The sequence below is a fragment of the Ictidomys tridecemlineatus genome, chromosome 2 (genome assembly GCF_052094955.1).
Source record: "Ictidomys tridecemlineatus isolate mIctTri1 chromosome 2, mIctTri1.hap1, whole genome shotgun sequence".
Taxonomy (NCBI): Eukaryota; Metazoa; Chordata; class Mammalia; order Rodentia; family Sciuridae; genus Ictidomys; species Ictidomys tridecemlineatus.
Window position 1 is genome coordinate 188185318 of NC_135478.1, and position 24021 is coordinate 188209338.

A 24021-nucleotide genomic window follows, 5' to 3' on the forward strand; every position below is an offset into this window, starting at 1 on the left:
AAAAGCTTGCTATTAGTAAAACCTTGCATAGCACTTTTCAAGCCTCTTTCACAACCATGAGTACATTATGACTTTAATGTGAAAAGCTTGTCATGTGAGTAGAGAAAAAAGGGAGAAAAATCATGCTCAGATATGTTAAACTTGTCTGAATTACTAAATGTCAAAGCCTAGATTTTTCCACATTCTTTTGACTTCATTCTTTCCTTTACCATGTTTAGCTTTTGCTATTTAAGAAAATTAAGTATGATTAGTTGTGCTAGACATACATTTGGGAAGAAGCATTGAAAGCAGAGAGAACAAAAGCTAGCCAGCTGCAAGTAGTGGTATGAAGGCAAATATTTAACAATTCCTTCTTCAGAAAGAAAGAGAAAAAAAAACTGACCTATGGCATTGGCCATTTTCTGTGATGTAAATACTCTCACTAGGACCAATTTCAAGTTACCAATATGAAGTCATTGAACAGATTGGAAAGAGATACGCAGTTGCATATTATAATATGGTAGGTTTACCACTCAGATACTTTGAACATAAAAAACCTCAATAGCACAGATAATAAAATAATTAGAAAGTAAGAACTTCTGAGCTTTTATTTTTTATTATTTATTCTGAGGTTTTATAACTTTAGTGTAAGTTTCAACAATTTAATGTTTAATAGTGGTTATGTTGAACAACAAGCTTACAAACTTCCTAAATATGTTAACAATTGCCTCAGCTAGAAAAAAACAGCTGCAGCAAACCACTGTCAAATGTCTGAATTTTTGCGAACAAAGGTAAAGGCACTGAGGACAGAAACTAAAGGACTTGTAGATTTATTGAGAAAGATAATGTGTTCTACCTATTAGTAAACTTTGTATTTTTAACATGTTTGAAATTATTAAAATATAACACTGACTTCACAAGCAAGTAGAATTTTACTATATATCACTACCATAACAAAAAGCATTTTTTTTAGAGACAATTTCTAATATTTATTTTATTTATTTTTTTTTAGTTTTCGGCAGACACAACATCTTTGTATGTGGTGCTGAGGATTGAACCCAGGCCGCATGCATGCCAGGCGAGCGCACTATCGCTTGAGCCACATCCCCAGCCCACAAAAAGCATTTTTAGGAAACTATATCTTTTCAATCTCCTAGAAACAAAACTCTTTGGTTCATATCTAAGATCTGGTGAGCATTCCCATAAATGAATTGCTAACTCATTTCAAAGTAATGCAATTTGTGGATTGCTTTTATAAAAAGCTTCCACTGTTATCTGTGCCATTTCAATAAGTTAAATTACAACATGATATCTGCTTTTGGTCATCAAGAGTTCCATAACCCAGCATCATCAAATCAAACAAATTCGGCAGTTTAAAGACCCAAGGTTGCCATCTATAATCATTACTACTAATTAGTATTTTCTGGCAGCTTCATCACAGTAAACCTATATTTGTGTCCTAAAATAGACACTTAGCTTAAGATCATATATAAAAACTTAAAATTCATTAACCTTAGGTTGCTTGGCAGACACCATTAAATCACCCTAGAGAAAAATTTTATTCTCTGAGGTTAAACCAGTAAAACTGAATGAAATCTGGCCTATTAAGAAGTTCTCCAATCCTACCTAAAGCCAGTCTTGTAAATACAAAACAAACAAAACCTCCAGACATCTGTACTTAAACATTTTATAATATTAATTAATGCAAAAATCCAGCCAGTTTTTCTTTTAAACAATCCTGGGTACAAGAGTGCAGAGTCAAGAATTTCACCTCGATATTCCTTTCATTAGAAATCATTGAACATCCTGGTATATCTGAGCAAGTATACCTGAAACAACCAAAAACAACTGTTGCTTGACTTTCCTCTGCCTTCCATATCCCCATCATCTTTTCCTCTCACCCCCAGCTGACCTTGCCTTCTCTTTTTTTCATAACCAGCACTGTATATGGACAATGGATTTATGTTGCTACTTTAAAATTGTGACCATTTTCGAAGTTCTTACTATCTCTAAGAAAAGCTAGCTAATTATTAATGATGAGGTAGAAAAGACCCATAAAGTATACAGAGTGTTATAATTTACAAGGGTTAAACTAATTCTGAAAAAAAATCCTAGCAATGCAGACATACTTTCCTGTTCACTTAACTATAAAAGATTTCACATTTATTGGAGGAAAAATAAAGTTATCACATTATTTTAAAACACACACACGATATTATATTTAATTTGTTTCATTTCTTAGAACTTTTATTTTTTCTTATAGAGTTCCTTGTCATTGCTTATAATAAAAAATTGTTAATTATGGCCACTATTAAAGCTTTGATTTTCATAAAACTTGTCCTCTAAAAGCAACATAATTAAAGCTTATAATCATCTTCCATTTGACATTTGACTTATTAATCCAACAGAGGCATCTGACATTTACATCTGCTAAAACTTCTGAAGGTCATATATCAGATCTTTTCAAAGTCAAAATGATTTTGTTTGTATAAAACAATCATGTTCCCATGGTATTTAACAGTACTTTATATTTCACTAGCCAAATAAAAGAAAATGAAATAAAACAGCACATTCAAATCTCCACTTGTATGACACTTCTTCCAAACACTGACATAGTAATACACCAAAAGACTAGTAGCCTTTTTCGTTTTCCCATGAAATAGTTAATAATTAAGGAACAAAGGAAATTACTCTAAACTACATTGGGTAGACTAATTCAAATACACTAGAAATTTTCTCATCTTACAATAGATTTACATCTCAGTTGCAGATCCTCTGAAGATAAGTACCATGACTCTCTACATGGCTTTCATGGAAGCCAAACTCAATGCTGACTATAAAACATCACAACTGTACATTATTATGTGTTTTTTTATATATATATTGCTTGGCTTTACTTTAATTCTCAGAGTAATAGAGCTTATTATTGGGATTAAAACAGTAATAATAGTTAACATTAATAGAGTATTATGACATCCATAAAAAATTCTATTTCATATACAATATTTCTTCCAATATCCATAACAATAACTCCAGAGATAAATCTTGGTACCAAATTTTGGTAGCCAATTTACAGATCAGAAATTGAGGCTGAAGATGCTTAAATAATTTATCAATGACAGAATTAGAATTAAAAAATAAAACAGCAAAATAAATAACCAATACCATAACACCAAAGCCTACTCTTGTATTCAATTTGCCATATTAAAACTAATCTCAAAAGCAGCATATACTTGGATATAACAACGAAAGCACAAGCAATATTAACAACAACAAATAACAGATAGTTGGACACTATCAAAATGTAAAACTTTTGTACTTAAAAAATCAAAAAAAGTGGAAAAATAATCCACAGACTAGGAGAACAAAAACGTTTCCAAATAAATATCTGATAAGAGACTTGTATATAAAGGACTCAAAAATCAATAATAAAAAAAATCCCAATTTAAAATAAGCAAAAGACATGAATAGACATTTGTCCAAAGAAGAAGATATACAACAAAAGGCCAACAAGTACATGAAATGATGCTCAATATCACTAGACATTAGAGAAATGCAAATCAAAACCACAATGAGAATCCACTTCATTCATAATAGAATAGTGTATAATAAAAAATAATAATAAGTGTGGCAAAGATGTGGAGAAAATTCTAACCCACATGCACTGCTGGTGGGAAAGTAAAATGATGCTTGTATTCTTTTTTTAATATTTATTTTTTAGTTTTCGGTAGACACAACATCTTTATTTTATTTTTATGTGGTGCTGAGGATCAAACCCAGTGCCTCGCACATACCAGGCAAGTGTGCTACCACTTGAGCCATATCCCCAGTCCCAGTTGTTTGTATTCTTCATAATTGCCATTCTGACTGGGATGAGATGAAATCTTAGAGTAGTTCTAAATTGCATTTCTCTAATTGCTAAAAATGTTGAACATTTTTTCCATATATTTGTTGATCGGTTGTATTTCTTCTGTGAGAACCAACCTAGGTGCCCTTCAACAGATAAATGTATAAAGAAAATATGGTATATGGAATGGAATATACCTCAGCCTTAAAGAAGAATGAAACTATGGCATTTGCTGGTAAATAGATGGAGAATATCATGCTAAGTGAAATTAGCCATTCCCCCAAAAAACAAAGGCTAAATGTTTTCTCTGATATGTGGATGCTAATTCACAATAAGCCGGGAGGCTACGGAAGAATAGAGTTATTTTACATTAGGTAAAGGGGAGTGAAGGGAGGGGAGGGGGTTAGGGGTAGGAAGAATAGTAGAATGAATCAGACATTATTACCCTATGTACATATGTAACTATATTACCTGTGGGATTCTACGTCATGTACAACCAGAAAGATGAGAAATTATCCTCCATCTATATTTGATGTTTCAAAGTGAATTTCACTGTCATAAATAACTAATTAGAATTAAAAATAAGAATAACTTCACAAAGAAATCAATTGTCAGTGTTCATTTTGGAATTTTTCTAAATGTTTGATTCGATACTTCTAGAACTGGTAAAAAGAATTCTCTTTACAGTAACTTTGACACTCTAAGTCCTTTCAAATATGTTAATGCTTATGTGGCTACTGGAAAAGATTTAAGGCTATGTACAAAGCTCACAAGAGATTAAAGAATTGGTACCATGAAACATGAGTTGTGTAAGTTGTTTATTTCCTGACCCGCAGAAGCAAGGAATGTAACTTCCATAACTATTGTGAATTGAGGGGTAGGTAATAGTGATAGTATTCTAAAGAAACAAGGAATATGCACCATTGGCATTGAAGGCCACTTTGAACAGCTATGCCTAACTCATTCTATTGACTTGGATTTAAGAGACTCAAGGAATTAATGAAGCAGTGAGAAATGCTACCAAAAAACCCCACCTCTCATGAAAGACAACAGAAGGTACAACCTTGTGATTTATGGTCTCTTCTAGAAAAGTAGATTGAGTATCTTTCCATGATGTAAGTTTGATTTTTAGTCTATTTGGGCATGAAGCCACTAACAAAAGTCACAAAACTGACTGTAGCTGGAACAACTGGCAAGACAGAATGATTAAATGTCCTATGAAATTGCTGCATCCTGTCTGAGTTCACTTTCAGGAGCTCTTTACTAACCAAGAAAGACAAGTGATACCATCAATCTCTAATTTCTAATTTGTATTTCCATTGGCAATACGAAACATATTTGAAACCAAGAAAATAAGGAAGAAGGGAAATAGATTGGCCTTAAGATTTTACGGTAGAAATGCCACTGGGTAATAACTGGCAGGCATTTTTAAAAGCTTACAGAGGGAAACTTGTGTGACTGGCAGGACATCGGCACTGTTACTGTTAGTCACATTCTAGAGGACAGTTTCAAGCATCCCCAGTGGAAGCTGAAAGGAAAAGAAGAAACATAAGTTCCATCTGTCTTCTACCTGAGGTAGGAACAAAACATACTTCACATGAGTGATAGAGAGAGCTTCCACGTGATGCAGAGATTTAACTTTGCTGGCATTTGCTTTACAATTACTCCATTTATTTGGCCTTGTTCCCTCCCTTTTTCTAAAACTCTAAATCCTGTATTGAGGCTCTTTGTTCATCTAACTTGTCCAGATACCATCACTAAGACCCAAAATAAACACCACTGGAACTTCTCTGTCCCTTGGCAGAGAAAGACCCACTTCTTTTTCAAGCCATGATTGCATTCTGGAACTAACTCAACATCTGGTATTGAAGCTACTTCACTTTTCTTTCAAAGGTGTTTCTCACACTGTGGAGATGTATCTCTTTTGCGGAGAAATCCTCTAAAATGATCTGGAAAATGAAGTTAGGTATCTGATATAAGCTCAAGAGACAAAACACATGCTAGACTTTCTCATGGCCTTCAAGATCCAAGTGATTTAATGATGTCTTGCCATTTGTATTTTAAAAATCACTAATTATTAAGTCCTTTATGATGCTTGTCATGCAGTACCTCAAGGCTGCTTTTCACAAACTTAAAAAAAATTAAAAATACAGTAATTCCAAGATAACTTGTTTGAAGATTTTCATTTATTTACTTATTTTGCTTGATGGTTAAAATGGTCAAATGGAGGCTAGGAGCAACTTCAGAAATTATATAAAATAAGTATGATTAAGAACTAATACTCCAAGGATAACCATGATACAGAGGACACATCAGAAGACAAAGTTGATGAGTTTATAAATTTGGTTGTAATAAAGATGGTCTCTCTAGGACGCTACTTGGAGTCATCAAACCATATGACCAATCAGTCAATTCTGGAATTTTTCTCATTTGTGTTAATCTCTCTTGCCCCACTTTGTGTATGTTCTTTGCTCTGTGATACCCTTGTATAACTATTACCCAGGATTATTTTTCAGAAGGATTTAAAGAGCACCATGACTTTTGGTTCAGGGTTCTCAGCTGTGGCTGATTTCCCATCTTCCAACTAAACATGGGATTTGATTAGTGATTGCATTTTAACCCTTTGTATATTCTGCTGTGATTGTATCATCTTCTTGAAAAATTGCCAAGTGTTGCAAATTAAAGGTAAATTTATCATCTTTTTTCATTTCTTCCCCCTTTAGGAAAAAGAAAGGAAGGATATATATGGATACATTGCATGGTTCAAACTTAAGTTTCAAATCCCTGTTTCTGAGTTGGAGGAGCAAAGCTATACTTTCATTATCTTAAAGTCTTGACATCACTGGGAGTGGCACCAATAATAAAGCTCCCCAGAGTTGTGGGGAAGGAGAGCAGCAGCAATAACCTAATCCTTACCCAACCTTGCATCCTTCTGAATTCCAGAAAAAAACCAAGACACAGTCAGGGAATGGATATAAAAATTAGTCCAAGGCTTACCATAGAAGTGAAATGCTATTGCAAGAAACTTACTTTAAATTCTCCCCATTTAATCTTTATGTCTTCTTTTAATAAAAGTAATATATAGCTGAGTAAAGATCTATTTAAATAAAAACTAAATTGCTATATTTTTCAAGAGAAAAACATACAATAATGAATGACTGCTTTGTTAATTGCTCCTAATAAGAATAATCTAAGAATTCAAAATGGTCACCTTGGCAATCAGGTAACTAAAAACAAAAATCATAGCACAAATTATGATGGTTTAGTGTAAATCATTTTTTATAGTCATTCAGGAAGATTTTCTGACCTCAAAATGTCATGATCTCTTACTTCCATTTGTGCTTTAGGAAAATGAACTTTAAAGAAAACACTGAGCCAGATTCTCTTCCTCTTGAACTCTGCAGGAGCTCCCACTGGATAAAACCATTGATAATAACGTGGTTCTTAATTTTTAAAAGGATTTTCCTATTGCCATCACCAGGCATGGCATTCTTTGGTTCAGACAGGTCACACTGAAGAAAAATGCATGACTTCCTTGAGATAAAACCTGACCTCTATTTACAAGAAACCCCCAATGAGCCTATCTTCAGTCTAGGTTTAGCCTCCCTCCCATGTGCACCATTCTGCACCATTCTGGGGGCTCTTCCACAGCTTGTTTATTTCTTTGGCCACCAATCCTCCATGCTCCCCCGACCCATAACTATAAGGCTACAAGGAGAAACACCTCATAGATCAATCTCTCTCTTTCTCTCCCCCATCTCTCTCTCTCTCTCTCTCTCTCTCTCTCTCTCTCTCTCTCTCTCTCTCTCTCTCTCTCTCTCGGTCTGTCCCTTATACCTACCATAGAGCATGGTGCATAATTGTGATTCAGTTTTTTTTTAAGTATTGAATCTATGTAACCACAGTATACTTTGTTTACAAATTCCCTCATAAAATGGAAATCTTTTTTTTCCTGGTATTAGAATGAAACTCAGGGGCACTTTACGACTAAGTTACACCCCAGCTCTTTTTATTTTTTTCACTTTTGAGAAAGAGTATCACTAAGTTGCCCAGGCTGGCTTCAAGCATGTGATCCTCCTGCCTCAGCCTCCCAAGTTGCTGTGATTACAGTTGTGTACCACCAAACCTGGCAAGACTATATTCTTGAAGATAACATGGGTGTAATATTTATCTTCTTACTTCCATTGTCTTGTTCAGTGCCTTGGACAGACTAGAAACTGAATGAATTAAGTTTTTAATTTATTCTACAAACATGGTATGTGTATGCCCCATGTGAAAATACTCACTGCAAATAGGTGTTTTTTTGCCATTACTCCTGATCAAAGATGTTAAAAGTAAAAAAGAAAAAAAAAAGTCAAAACATTTTTAAGACTATAATAAATGTGATGCAAATGTGAGGTGGTCTCTACTTCGTCAGGGGCCATTCTTTGATAACATTTCTTCCCCTTTTATGAGTTGTAACTTAAAGTTCATAATCCTAATACTTCCCTCCAAGACTAATTCTCAATAAAATGTTTTCATATGTAACACTCTTCATTATTAATATGTGCTTCCTAATATTTGACCCTCATTCTATTATTAATAGATTTGTACAAAAATTTAACTTCATTCTTCTCAAGAACAAATGGTCCCCTTTATTATGACCCTCCTTGATAGTTTCTGTATCATGTCTCTTGACATTCTCTGTATTATCTACATTTTATTTATGTACCATTATATATGAGATACACACAGTTTGATAAGTTTCACAAATTACTGTAACCTGGTATGTGTATGGAACTCTACAGTTTCAAAATACTTCCAAATCTCATTTTGCTCCTGAAGACAGTTCTTGATTGTTAAACATGGAACTGTCTCCCATAAAACGTTTGTGACCTTATTTGGATATAGGATTTTTACAGAGTAATCAAGTTACAGTGAGGCCATCAGAGTTTTCCCTTGTCACCATGATGGCTACTTTTATAAAAAGAGGAAATTAAGACACAGATATGGACGCACAGGGAGAACACCCTGTGAAGATAAAGGCAGAGCTCAGGGTGATGCCTCCGTAATTCAAAGAATGCTAAAGATTACCGGAGACCTCAAAAGCCAAGGGAAAGACATGAAACTGACTCTCCCTCACAGCCCTCAGAAGTAACCACATCTTCCACCACCTTGGTCTCAGATCTCCAGCCTGCTGAACTGCAGCATAACACATTTCTGTTGTTTAAACCACCCAGTTTATGGAACTTTGTTACAGCATCTCTAGCAAGTACAATATATTGGTCCTAAGCAACATGGAAATTCTATGTTAGGACAATGCAGATGGGATAATCTGAATATCTAAGATAAATTTTTAAAAGCTGAGGATGAAAGTCAGTGGCAAAGCAAAAGCTAAAATATGCAATTGGCAGAGGCCAATATGATGTCCATAAATCACAGAAGGTACAGGTATAGTTCATAGGAGAGGAGAATTAAAATGAGACAAAAGAAATACTTTCTTAGAGCCTAAAAAGAGAGTTGAAAACATGCCAGCTACAAATGTGGGGCTATGGCTGATATTAGTGTTTTCCATTTACTAAAAGTTACTCTGTATTTGGCATTATTTGTTGCCACTTAAGACATGAAAAGTGATCACAGAAGGTGATGGGTAATTTTGTGTCAACCTTGAATATATTTTGGGATCAGATAATATTTAAATCAATGAATTTTGGATAAAGCAAATTTCCTTCCCTAATGTAGGCAAGTTTCATCCAATTTGCTGAAGGCCTAAAACAGACAAAAAGATTGGTCTACCCAAGCAAGAGAGAATTCTACAGCAGACTGCCTCTGAACCCAAACAAAAACATTGGCTTTCCCAGTTATCTAGCCTGACAGCTAACCCTGCAAATTTTGGACTTGCCAGCATGCATAATCATATGAGCTAATTCCTTATAATAAATCATATATATTGAGTATATTTATTTACTATAAGTTCTGTTTGTCTGGAGAAACCTGCCTAATGTCTTCATTGTTTAATCTCTACATTATATAAGTAAGCATGTCACTACAATACACATGGGCAAAGCTCAGTTAACAACCCATTTTTCCAGCACACCTGTTCACACAAGCTCTCATCACAGCTTAACAGAGAGTTGTACAACACCCAGACAATAGATAACAAGCTACAAGACGATACCATGATGGTTTTATAACATCTTATCATGCTTATACACTCTAAGGTGACATTGATCAAAAGACTTGCCATCAATTTAACACTCATCTATTCAAAAAGAAACAATATGCACAGCTTTTAGAAACTAACAGTATTACATACTTAGGCATGCAATTACCTATCACTTTCTTCTTTTGTGTAATAATTAAAATCTTAGTCTAAGCCTTACATTCAGATACAAAAATATATATATATTCTTCTGAATCACTTTTGGCCTTTCACATCTATGAATAGAGGTACAGTGACAAGCTGAATTCATAGCACCTTCACCTGTGGCATAGGCAGCATAATTTCAAGGCACAGGGAAGTGCTGAGTTTTAGCAACTTCTACTATAATTACCTTGCCTGGTATGCCAGACAAACTTCAGACTAAATATTATCTCTTTCTCTCAAAACTAGATCACAGAGTAACTTTTCTCAAAAAAATAGCAAGCAACAAACTAAACTTAAGTTAAAAGTCAACTTTTTGAGGTGCAACCAATGCAAAAAAAATAAATACAAATGCAATTATAGGAATATATATATATATGAATATATGAATACACACACACTTTTTTATGTATTACTAAGTATCTATATTACAATTTATTCCCAGGCCTTTTGGCTGACAAGTTTGTTTTGATTTTGTTTTTTAATACCAATTGTAAAGGGCACCTCAATTTCAGAAGTGTTACACTGTAAAAAACATAATTATGTAGGACCAATAAAATGGTTCATACAATCACTTTAGAATAACTTTATTTTCACCTTTATTATAAGGGAGAAGTTAACTATATTTTCAAATTGATGGAATAGTTATTGTCTTTTTGTTGTTGTTGTAGATAGATAGACACAATATCTTTATTTATTATTTATGTGGTGCTGAGGATTGAACCCAATGCCTCACACATGCAAGGCGGGTGCTCTACCACTGAGCTACATCCCCAGCCCTAGTTATTGTCTTTTATGGTCACTTCTATTTGTATATTCCATGGAATATTTCATTTGAAAACTAGGATTCACTAATAAAAGTAAGTATTGTTTTTCACAAAAACCATTATACTAGAAGAATCTAATATTTATCTAAATTCAAGAGAAGAACCATCTGTCAGGTGGCCCAGCCCCTTCCTTCAGCTCTAAGAAATAAAATAAATAGAAAAATGGATGACATGAATGATGAAGACTTGGTATCAATGGTTATAGTGTAACACCAGAGAAAGGTAGGCGGACCTATACAAAGCAATAACAGTGATTAAGTGCAAGGCATGCTTCTCTGGCCCTTCCAAGAACTAAGTCTTATGTCTTATTTAAATAATATTATTTATACTTATGACAATTTAAAAGGAATAACTTTTGAAAGAATAAATTTCTGAGACAAGAAGCTTTCTAAATCAAACAAAGTGAATTATATAATTCAAGAATCCCATTCTAGATTTGTGGGCAATATGATATACTGGTTAAGAACAGAGATCTGGATTTAGACCCATCTAAATTTACATTCTGATTTCACAATAATTAACTGGGTGAGCTTTTATAGAAATTCTTTAACCTCTCTGAACCACATATTTCCTACATGTAGAATGTATCTAGAATTGTTCAAAGAATTCATTGAGATAGTCAATCCCGTGACAAGTTGAACTATTTCTATTGTTAATTTACTAAAGAATGGCTAATTTTTACAACTTTCTGCCTTGAACTCTAAGGCTCATAAAGAGGAATGCTGGGAGAGAAAGAAGGTTAATGGAACTGGGAGAAGATGGAAACCACTCCATACCCCACATTTTATGGTGCTTTTTGTTTTTGTTTTTCATTTTGTTTTGTTTTTATTAGAATCCTGTGTATAGATTTTACCTCTCCCTAGACTTTGTCCTCAAATCTGTTTTCTAATCTTTTACTAATGATCTAAGAAATGAAGAATCTATTGGGGTTGGGGATGTGGCTCAAGCGGTAGCGCGCTCGCCTGGCATGCGTGCGGCCCGGGTTCGATCCTCAGCACCACATACCAACAAAGATGTTGTGTCCGCCGAGAACTAAAAAATAAATATTAAAAATTCTCTCTCTCTCTCACTCTCTCTCCTCTTTCACTCTCTCTTTAAAAAAAAAAAAAAGAAATGAAGAATCTATAAACACATTAATAATGGACAATCGTTTCATTCTTGCTTTATTTGTTTTGTTTTCTTTTAAACTAAAACCATGGATCAGAATCTTCTGGAAGCTTTAATGAACTCTGTATCAAGTCCTGTCCTAGACTTTCTGAATCAGAAACATGAGGAAGAATTGAGGCCTTAATGACCTACTGGTTCCTAGATTCTTGTAAGCAAAAAGAATCCAATTTTTCAACTGGAAAGTTGAAATTTTTTGAACAGATTCTGATTTAGTAGGTATAGAGTAGAACTCGGGAATCTGTATATTTAACATAAAATATATACCATGTTATATATGTATTATATTACATATATATACATAAACTACATTGATATTTAGTATATGTTTTGAGCAGGTGATCAGCAGATAATAATTTCAGGAGCACTGAGCCAATACCATCGAAAATACTGTTAATTATGAAGTGAGAGCTCCTGACTTTAAAAGCCTAAGCATTTACCTCAAGAATTTATTTATCCCATTTCAAGCTAGATATCTCTTTCCACAAAACAACTAAATTTTGAGCAAATTTTCATCAATGAAGACTTGATAGCTCATTGTTTTCCTCTAATAATTTATACATGTCCACTAGCCCAGAATCTGACCCCATTCTACATTAGTGACTCAGTGTGAACCAGGAAAGACAAAAGTCTTTCTACTTCCTTTCATGGCAGAAGAAACAATGGAATCACCAAAGCCTTGCATAAGTTCAAATAGTCTGCAAAGTTACTAGGTTAATAATTCAGTGAACACAAAAACTGTGTCCAAGATTAAACCAAATATGTTTCTAAATGAAATGAACTTATGTTTACATTCCATAAGAAATTTTTAATTTTTTCATAATACAGCAAATAAATTTTATTGTCAAAAATAATATTGGAATAGCTTGTTATATGAAATGTACTTTGCAGAGTAAACAATTTTATAAACCAAAACTTTTGGTTCCCTTCAAAAAGTGGGCAAAGGTAAAAATCTAATCTGTTAATGATGGCTTTGTATTCCAAAGGGAAAAAGATGTATTGTTAAAAATATTTGAAAATTCTAGCAAAAGCAGAATAATTAGAATGTTTAATAAATTTTTATGTTTTTTAAGTCTTTAAATCACTATATCCCTGGCAGGTATCAAGAGCTTAATATGTACTCTAAATAAATACATACACACATGCATGTGTGCATAAGTGAATGAATAAATAACTAAAAAATCACATTTTTATTCCAAAGTAATTACTTTCACTTTAATGAGTTCATTTTATAGTGATTATCTTTCTGGCTAATAAAACTTCATTGCATAAAAACTTAGCTCTGGTATTACAGGAATTACTATCTCTGAGTTTCAATTTCAACAGTTTAATAAACTCAATATAGTGAATAAATTTTTAAATCCCATTGTAGTTATGTCTTCTATGCACTGAATTAAATAATTTATGTAAGTATCTACTGCCTAACTGTACTACTAATGTTGGTCCTAATTGGCTCCATAATCTAATTAATCCATGCAGGATTTATTTGCTTTGATCACTTTTGTTCACAACACACATATACTAGCTATACATTGACTTTTATGGATAGAAGACATAAATCTATCAGCCATCAGATGAAGAAATGTGAGTTTTTACATGTCAAATCTATCTTTGAGCTGAAAAGTAGAAGTCCCTTTGGTAATAAGTATTTAGTCAATTTGCTTATAATTTTGAGAAAAATAATGTATTCAGAGGTCCAAGACTTTTTTCAAATAACCATATTATTATCTGGATTTGAGCCATACATATAATTTCCTTTCTCATTTTAAAGAGATATAGAGTGTTTGCATAGGCCTCCACTCCCACACCAAGCCTTCTCCAGTTGAACTTCTTCACTCAGTGAACACCATTTACCTTGTGGTTCAGATCAGCAAATCTAGATGTTCTTCTCTCCCCTTCCCCTTTCACCTCTAATCAATTGTCTTTCAGATCCATCCTTCTATCTTTACTGCCATTCTTCCAGGTTATCATTTCTTTTGCTGAAATGGTCCTGTCACTCCCCTTCATAAATTTTGTGGCTTTTCCCTTACAATATGATAAATCTCAAACAAACCTTACCATGCCTCTTATGATCTGGTCTTTGCTAGAGTTTCCAGACCCATTACCCACAAATTTCTGTCACTCATTTCAGGAAGAATTCAGGGACCTTCTCTGAATTCTTTAAAGTTGCTTTACTCACTCTTTCTGCCATTCCTACACACTATCACTTGGTTCTGCATTTAAATTTTCACTAACTCATCTCCACTCTCTGTCTGTATAACTCCTACCAAATACCATCTTTCAGTGTGATACAAGAGACATTTCCTCCAATAAAACCTTGGCAATCCTTGGTCAGGATTAGGTCCCCTTGCTGAGGGTTTCTATAAGCTTGAGATACTGGGTGTGAGAGAATTTGTCACATAAAGACAACAGCAATTTCTTTCCTATCCACCTCTCCCTTCTTAATGCCTTGCATGGAATATAGAAGGTAGTGAATAAATGAATGAGAGCATCCCCCAAGTTGTCCCTGAATCATCTGTACAAAGGAACTCTGTTCAGACTGAGCTCCTTTGCGAAAATATCTGAGTATGGCTTCAGGACTGAAAGTCCTAACAGTCCTAGATAGCAAAAAACTTCAGATCATTTCCTTACATTATGAGCAAGAAATTAGCAAATATATTGTCTCTCAAAGACTGAGCAATGAGGGTCACAAAGAAGATGATGGAATAATTGCTGTATTAAAATTTTGCTCATAGTTCTGCTTCCTCTTCTTTTATCAAAATGATGCCTCTGTTGCATTGTTGATGTTGTCATCAGTGTGTAATATATGTATGTCTCTAACATTGGTCATGGAATCATTCTTACCACACACACACAAAAAAATTATTAAACCATTTTATATGAGAGTCCAAAAATGGTATGAATATTACACTAAACAATTTGGAGAAGACCCTAGCATTCAGGACTTTACAATTTAAAATAGTTATTGATGTCAAAAGATAGTAATAAGCATGCTGCAGAGAAAAAGAGCAATCTTGAAAAGCCTTACAACTTGGATACAATTGTGAAAATCAGATCTTTCCAAGCTCTGTAGGGATATAATTCTCTTCATCAGGCTGTCCAAAATTAAATTGAATTTTTATAGGCTTCCTGCTAAAGGTACCCAAGCTGTCTGGTGACACAAAGCTCTATAGTAAAACTACTTGGTAACGATGATTTCTCACTGAAACAACTACATGGTACATTCATTCTAAGAAGCTAAAGAGAAGCAACTGAAATATTTATAAAGTACTTGACATATTTACAAAGTAACCTATCTGTCAGTGTCCCCAAACAACCAAACCTCTATTATAATCTGTTTTCCCATTTTGACCTCATTGTATCATAGGGATTTTGATCCAGGGAAATGCCCTACACAAGATGCGTCAGGAATCATTGGATTAAAATGGCCAAAATTGCCGCTGAGTCAGAGGTGTTTTTAAAGTCTTGACAAACAACATATAACCCCATGCTAAATGGTTAACACCCTTCCCTGATGGTTTGGCAATCCTATACTTACATTATAGCTCTATCGTACTGAAATTACAGGTTCTTACTAAAGGACACTAACAATAATAATATATTTTATAGCAGTGTTCATTCAAGGACCTTCTAAAACAAGTTTCAACATTTATGTATTGAATATTATCACACTAAGTTCTACTTCCTCCCATAAAACATAAAGAACAACAACAAAAAAAAAAACCCTGTAAAACCATGTTTTCCCTTGTGTTATGAACAGGCTCTTATGGATATTTTGACTACCACATCAAACATAAAATATTGATGAAGCAGTTAAGAAAAATAGATTCCACTGCTCTCTTTAGCAAGGAATTAAATATTAAAAACCAGCCAGGCAAGGTGGTACCTACCTGTAATCCCAGTGGCTCAGAAAACTGAGGCAGGAGGATCACAAGTTCAAAGCCAGCCTTAGTAACATAAAGAGGCCCTAAGCAATTTAGTAAGACCCTGTCTCAAAATAAACTGGGCTGAGGATGTGGCTCAGTAGTCAAACTCTCCTGGGCTTAAGCCCTGATACCAAACAAAACAAAACAAAACAACAGTAGATTGTATGCTTCCTGTTCTAAGTATATAAAAACATTCACTGGAATACACTTGAAACCAAGGGGTAATTGTTACAACTTGTAAAATTAACTAAAAGAAACAATCATATAACTATGTATTTACATACAGATGCTTCTTAGATATACCTATATATAATTACAATTTTACTTAGACTGTGTAGAGAAGGTATTTTAGAATTCTGAGTTAAACCAACCAAAATTGACATGTATTCCAAGTTGAAAAAATCTGAGCAGTGTTATAACAACATGGTCAGCAAAGGAAAGATGAGTGGAAAGAAATACTGAGGCACTGGTGTAGAGTCAACATTTGTGAGTGTTTGGGCAACACTGATGAAAACAGAGGGACCCCTATCTCAGAGATGGAAACTTGGAAGAGTCTTCATTGGAATGGCATTTGCCCACACTCAGTGGATGCATGGTATTTAGGTCCCCTTGGTGCTTTACATCAGAATACCAATTATCCATCTCATATTGGCCTTGGTTTTATGATTTTTTATTTTTTAATTCAGATAGCCTAACCCTGTTAGAGTCAAACCTTCGATAATGCATGAGTATTGGTCAGAACCAGACTAGACTAGCCAATTGATTTTCCTTGGCAACATTGTTATAAACACCCCCAAAAAATTGCAAAAAGATTCATGACACAGCCATAATTAGAGCTTTATTCATGTATTATAACAGAAATAAAATTTCAACATAAAATAATTATAATGGAGGTTTTTACAATGTGCTTTAATTTATATAATGTATTTTTATCTGCTTCAAAAATTATGCTCTATGAATTTTTTTACATTTATATAATTATACTTTCATTGCTCCCTTCTGTAAGAATTGTCTTTAAAGTTTGAAATACATTTTTTGAAAGACAATATCCAAACTTAGGTAGTACTTGATTGTTAACAAAGTGAATTATGATGAAAACTTGATTTTGAAGTATAGCCGAAAGTCTTGTAAAAACTAAACTAAATGACCAGCCTGGGTAATATGATCTTGAATCAAACACAAGTTATAAGATAATAACCATAAAGAATCAAAGTTAATATACTTATGAAAATAAATTTATATATTATTTTTAAAGGTAATTTCATAATAAAAGATGCAAAAAATATTTTGATCAAAGGCAAAATGCTTAGGAGTGTCATTTTCACTGTTAGCCGCCACACCCATTCTGAAAATTCTAGTGTGTCTGTTTTTAAATTTCTCATTGTTTTCTGTTTAATTACTACTAAAATGTCTTAAAGTTTTTTACTATTAGCCTGAATCTTATAATATGCAATTCTTTGTGAATTTCTATCTTAGATGTTACTTTTAAGTCTGGCTTGAGATTTATCTGTAGAATTTATGGAAGGCCCTGGTACCCAGTCTTTGGACTTTGGACATTTGGCTTCTGTGGGACTTCCACAAGTCAAGTAGTTTATTTAGGTATGGATACAATAACCAGAATTCCAATTATGTCATCCAACACATGGTTTGATGCACATTATGACAATTAAACAGAATATGGGAAATTCAGGGAATGGAGAAAGAGAGAAGAAAAACTGAATAATTATAATAATGTTATAAGAAAATGTAAACTTGAAAAATTGCTCAAAATCAGAAAACATAACCTCTGTAGGTAAACATTTATAAATTGATCCCACTAGGATATGAATCCAATTCTATGAAAGTATATCACCTCCATTTATAAACATCTTTCTTTATAAATGTTGTTTTCATAAAAGCTTCAACTTAGTGAACTTATTTCCCATAATATTCATAAACTGCTTGAATTTTGTGATAAAATCTCTTTTATATTATGCATTATGACAATTCTAATATCTTTCAAAATTTGTATTTGATGTGAAATTCTTGCAAAATTAAGAAAATAGATTTTTCTCAAACATTTTTGTTTCCAATGACAAACTCTAGATAATTAAATAAATATTTGATAAAATCTATAACCAGACCATAATATTTTTATACTTTTATGACTCTGAAGTCAATGGGATCATATTCAGAAAGTTTAATTCTAAGGGACTGAAGAAGATATGATATGAGTATCTGACTTTTTTCCTAAATATATGTTAAAGCCATGTTCAATGAGATTTTTCCTAAGTTAAATTCTCAAATAGGCCCATCCGTTGCACATACAGACTGTTAGTCACAAAATTATGCTCAAGAGGATGAATTGATCATCTTATACAAACAAAGCACACTGTGCTATAAAGAATGTCAAAATGTGGTAAATAATAACAATAATAATATTACTCATAACAGCTAACATTTACTAGGCTAAACACATGTATTTTCTCAAAAGATTAATCCTTATTAATCTTCAGATTTTAAAGGTCAAGCCATACATACACAGAGATGTTAAGGGACTTGTCTCAAGTCACAAAGTGTTTACAAAGCAGTAGAGTCTGAATCTAAACAATATGAATCCAAAGTCTACCACCCTTGACCACTAAGCAATACTGCTTACCCCAATGCAGAAAATAAGTTTCTATCCTTATAGTCCATAGGAAGTTTATAATCACTGGTACTTTAGGTGATTGTCAATTCCTATAAATGATAGGAACTTAATTTTTAAAAGTACACCTATTCTTAGAGGAACTTATTATGAAATAGTTTAAAGAACAGAAATGAGTAGCTTTTAACAAATTTAGTACTCATTATAATACATTTAAGAGCATTTCCCAAACTATACTAAAATGTATTAGGTAATCTGCAAAAGTAAAATTTAAAAAAATACTTTGTAAATGACTAATTTTGAAGTTCTTTCTTACTTAGAAGAAGCCATGGGAAACTGGGTCCGGTGATACATGCCTGTAATCCCAGTGGCTTGGGAAACTGAGGCAGGAGGATCAAGAGTTCAAAGCCAGCCTCAGCAATTTAGCAGAGCCCTAAGCAATTTAGGAAGACTGTCTGTAAATAAAATACAAAATGGGCTGGGAATGTAGCTCAATGGTTAAGCCCCCTGGTTTTAATCCCTGATACCATAAAAAGAAAAGAAATAGCCATGGTATATTCCTTCTCCTAAAAGCTGCCTTTTGACTGATTAGCTTTAGGCTCCTCAAAGTGTTCTAATAAGAAGGCTATAAATTATGCCAATTAACAGTGTGATTTTGTAAGTAGTAGGAAAATTGATCAACAGATAAACCAGTTTTATAAATAAAGTAACAAAAGGCTCTCAAAATGTCAATACAAAAGGTAATTGCAAGCCTGAGGTGGTGGCACAAGCAGGCAATCCCAGCTACTTAGATGGCTGAGGCAGGAAGATCTTAAGTTCAAAGCCAGCCTGAGAAACTTAGATTCTGTCCAGAATACAAGTTAAGAAAGGTCTGGAGATGTAGCTTAGCAGTAAAGCAATGGGCTCAATCCCCAGATGTGTGGTGGGCAGGTAATAGTGAAGAATAAGTAATTCCAAAGAGTAAAGTCCTTCTCTCCCATACATAGGGGAGGAGTCTCTAGTGGCCAATGAACTCTCCTTAACACCTGAGTTCCAGGCTCATTGTACATACAAAGAATTGAACATTAGAGACATGTGAAAGCTGAATATCTTCCCCTCCACACACACACACATATATAGGCATATTTATAATATGTTTGACTTTTCTAATACTTCACTAGGCTGATTCATTGGAGAATTATGAGTCAAGTAAATGTCCCATGAGAACTGTACCTATTCATTGATTCATACAAGTATAACAGGAACAAGGTAGATGTGGTATCCAAAGAACACTTCAAATACGAAATGCTACATTTAATTACACTTTGCCTAAGACTCTGAACTATTTTTAAAAACCTCATTAGATGAAGTTTGCAAGCTTTTATTGCACATCACATGCAAAGCAGAACAAGAGTACAATTTATTAATTGCCAGTTGCACATAACTTCAGTACCTATACCCAAAGCTTCACATTTCCATGACTGTTCTGACCTCCCTTAAAAGTCCATCACTCATCATGTTCATGCTTAAGATAAATACTTTGACAGATTTGTTTTCATTCTTAAAAAGAAGAATAATGAAATTGTGGCAAGTACTTGTTAGACTTACTCAGTATCGTAACAATAAAAACTTTAGGCACATAATTCCCACTTTCTCTATCCCATTTTTTCCCAAAAATTCAGCTAACAAATAACCATTTATTACCTGTAGTATGTGTGCCAAGAAGACAAGTTTCCAAGGCATGAAAGGGGAAAACAAAGAACAAACTTAAGAATTTATTACTAACAACTTTATAAATTTCTCAAAAAAATAAAAAATCAAATCAATTGCACCTTAGCATATTTGATTCTTGGGAATCTGACTCTCAGTGGCAAGTAGATTTTGCTCTCTATTCAAACACTTGGCTTCAGCTTATTCTTTTTTCTCTTAATGAAATTTTATTCCACAATATCCATGCTTTCTTTCAAAACAATGAATGATAGTGCATCTCTTAAAAAAATATTCCTCTTTCCCCCAAAACTCTGCCCATATTCACTCCCTCTTCCTTTCATGGGCACGTGTCCTTCCAAAGATCCGCTGGACACCCTCTCACCTGAAAAAAAGTTTGGAGATGACGCTGGCCTTTTCCAGAGGCGACTTCTGCATGGTCTCTGGGGCACTGGGGACCCTGCCAGGGCAGGCTGGGCTCGAGCTCCTAATGCCAAACGCCCTACTTCTCTCGGTGCCTGCCGCTCACCCCTTTTTCTCTGACTCGCTGATGTCACTTGCTTTCAACTCCCGCTCACCCACCCTTCTCCCACACACCTCCCCTTTCCTTTCGTTCCTTCCCCCGCCTCCACTGCCCAGGTTAAAAGCCCAGCGCGGCATAGTCCAGCCCCAAATTTGCTCCTGTGGCTTTCTCCACCCCCTCGGCACCTAGATCGCTCCTTCCTTCTGGCCTCCTTCCCTCCCTCCTGCCCCGAGCCTCCCTTTCCCGATTCTGATTCCCAGCCTTCCCGTGTCGCGCGGTCCTGTCGTGCGGTCCTTCCAGATTTGTGTCCCTACCGTCCAGCCCCAGCCCTCCCACAGGTGGGAGACAATCGTAGCGTTCTCCAGGTCCGGTCCACGACACTCGAGGATAGGAGCACCGGCCCGAGCAGAACCAGCCCCCGCTGGAGCCTCAGGGATTCTCCTACGCACCAGGTTCTTCAGGACCCAGGACCTGGGACCCGCAGCCGCCCTCTTCCCGGAGTCTTCCTCCTCCTCTTTCCTGAGATCCTAGCCTGGTTCGTGTTACATTTGCAAGGTGCATTTTGAAAAGGGAATGAAAATATGCCCCTCCTGTATCAAAATACAGCCTTAGAGAGCTGGAAAGTTCTGCGGCAATGTCTGATGCGCTTCCTCTGAGCTTCCTTTGCGTGTCAGAGGGAAGAACCAAGCTTTGTTAATTTCAGGCGTAGGTGAACTCAAGTGTGGCAAAGACGCCTTATAAGTCGTATTTGCATATTTTTAAAAAATCTGCAAAAGGTAAGAGGAGATATTTCTTTGCCCATTACTTGCCCAGGATTTGTTCGTGGTCTGTCGCAAGTACTTCAGCAGAGCTGTGTTTTTTAGGCGGCTTTGTGTGTCTTAGAGACAATGACAAGCGGACAGTGTGTAAACTAACCCGCCCTCCTATAGATTTCCTAGTCTTGGCCAGCAAAACATCTTAACTAATACACTGAAAGGAATCCAGTCTTTGAAGCAAAGTAGTGTGTTCACTTTGACCTGACTCAGGGGGAGAAGGAAAAAAAAAAAAAGCTGTCTTGAACTCTCTGAGGGCATTTAGGCTTTCCTGGGCAGGCAGTCATCTGGGTGCCTTCTTTCCAAGTTTTCAGTGTGAGGACTGTGTGCCTGGCTGCTGTTTTTTTTTTTTTTTTTTTTTTAAAGAGACAGGCCTTTAATTCCTGAATCGTATTGTGTAAAAGCAAATGTACATTGAGTTTGAACTGAAAATTTCAAACAGAAATAAAAATTTTGGCCTGATCATTTAAAGGCAAGAGTGTTTTTCTTGTGAATTATCTTATTGTTGACTTGTAGTCACCCAAATACAGTACATATAAAACATGTATTCCATAATGCTACAAAGAGAACATGCATTAAATTAAATAAATGTGTCCAGCAAGTTTTTATATCTCTGTTTTATTTTTCAGTGTCATCATTTTTCCTTATCTTAAAGTAAATTCTAGAAACATTTTAATTTTATTATCTTAATTATAATAGGAAAAGAAGAGTGAGGATATAAAACAAATTGTATAAAGTTAGAGACCAGGAAAAAGCTTCAGTGTTTCTAACTCATAATCCCTTGCTTCAAATCCTGTGCCCACATTTTTTCTTCTCCAGCATGACAAAAATTGAGGCTCTATCTTCACTATTGACTTTTCCCAGGTATGTGATTGAACTCACTCCATCCACTCTCCACCCCCACTGTTTGCTTTATAACTGCTAGTGTGACCCATCAAACATAATACACACATTTTGAAATAAATTGCTAATCAGTTCCTCTTTGTTATCAACAAGCATGTGACAATAAAGAGATTAAGAATTAAGTTCCAAAGATTATAGAAGCTGACTAAGGGCTATGACTCAAGGAGACCCCACATATTTGTCAAGTAATCTCAAGAATAAATAAAATAGTGACAAGTTCTTATTATTTGCCAGGCATCATTTATATAAACCTTAAGACAACCATATAAATATGAGTTATTATCCCCAGTTTTCAATTCAAGAAACATATAAGAGAAGTTTAGTAAATGCCTACAACAATGGAGTTAAAATTCAAACTCAGGTCTGACTCCAAACCATCTCTTCTATCAGTAATTTATTTCTAATCAAACAATCCTTCCTGTATTTATATATTTATATATTGTCACTTAGACCAGCCCATTTTTTTCTGCCCACATTAGTTTTATGAAGTCAAAACTCTAGCCCTGTTCAGCAATGAGACAGGAAAGCAGAAATCTCAAATCAATTAGTCACTGGAGTTACATATTTTTGATGAATGACATTTAACTATAATATTTTATTTTAAGCATGTACATACACACATACATAGAAAGACCCTAGATTTTTATCACAAAGTATCCCAGTCTAAGTTTGTTTGGTCAGAAAAAGACTTCACCATTCAGAACTTTAACATTACTAGAAGACCTGTCCAAATGAACTAATTGAGATATGATACTCAGGATTTGTATCTAGGAATATACCTAATGTGGTAATGCAAATGTATGTACCATAAACATGTTCAAATAGGGCTGAAGGTCATGACTGAAATCCTAAACGTGGATCTCAGAGGAAATCAATAGGCCAGGTGAGGGTGGATGGTGGTAATAAGAAACAGAGAAATTCTTCTTTCCAAGTTACTCAAGTGCCAGCTCATATCATTTTTTAACAATATTATAATAGCTTTCATTTGTTGGAAATTTGCCATATATGCTGGGCACAATGACAAATACACAGCATGATTTTCCTCTTTTAATCTTTATAAAACCTTTGTGGAACAGGTATTTTTGTTATCTATATACTGCAGATAAAGAGACTGAGGTACAAGAAGTTTATTAATTTTCCCAAGCAAGTTTCAGAGAATATAACGACAGAAGAAACTGGGGTTTGAACCTAGTCGATTGCCTGAGCACAAGCATTTAATGACTACATACATTTCTAGAGAATTTCCTAATGCTTTAGGCAGCACTGACTTTAAATATACAAGAGTGAGAGGCCACGTATTTGACATCATTTTAAAGATATGTTAGAAGCAAGCAAGGAAGGAAGAGGAAAAAGAAAGAGGAAAAAGGAAGAAGGGAGAGAGAGGG

At 34.6% G+C, this 24021-nt stretch overlaps 1 protein-coding gene across 1 annotated transcript in view; it reads right to left on the reverse strand.

The window, feature by feature from the left end:
* Positions 1-20930, reverse strand: part of Cftr (CF transmembrane conductance regulator) — a 153250-nt gene extending 132320 nt beyond the window's left edge. The window contains exon 1 of the mRNA XM_005332271.4: positions 20784-20930. Coding sequence (XP_005332328.2) covers positions 20784-20836 — 53 coding nt within the window. The 5' untranslated portion in view covers positions 20837-20930. The remainder of the gene's footprint in view (positions 1-20783) is intronic.
* Between the last annotated feature and the right edge of the window lie 3091 nt (positions 20931-24021).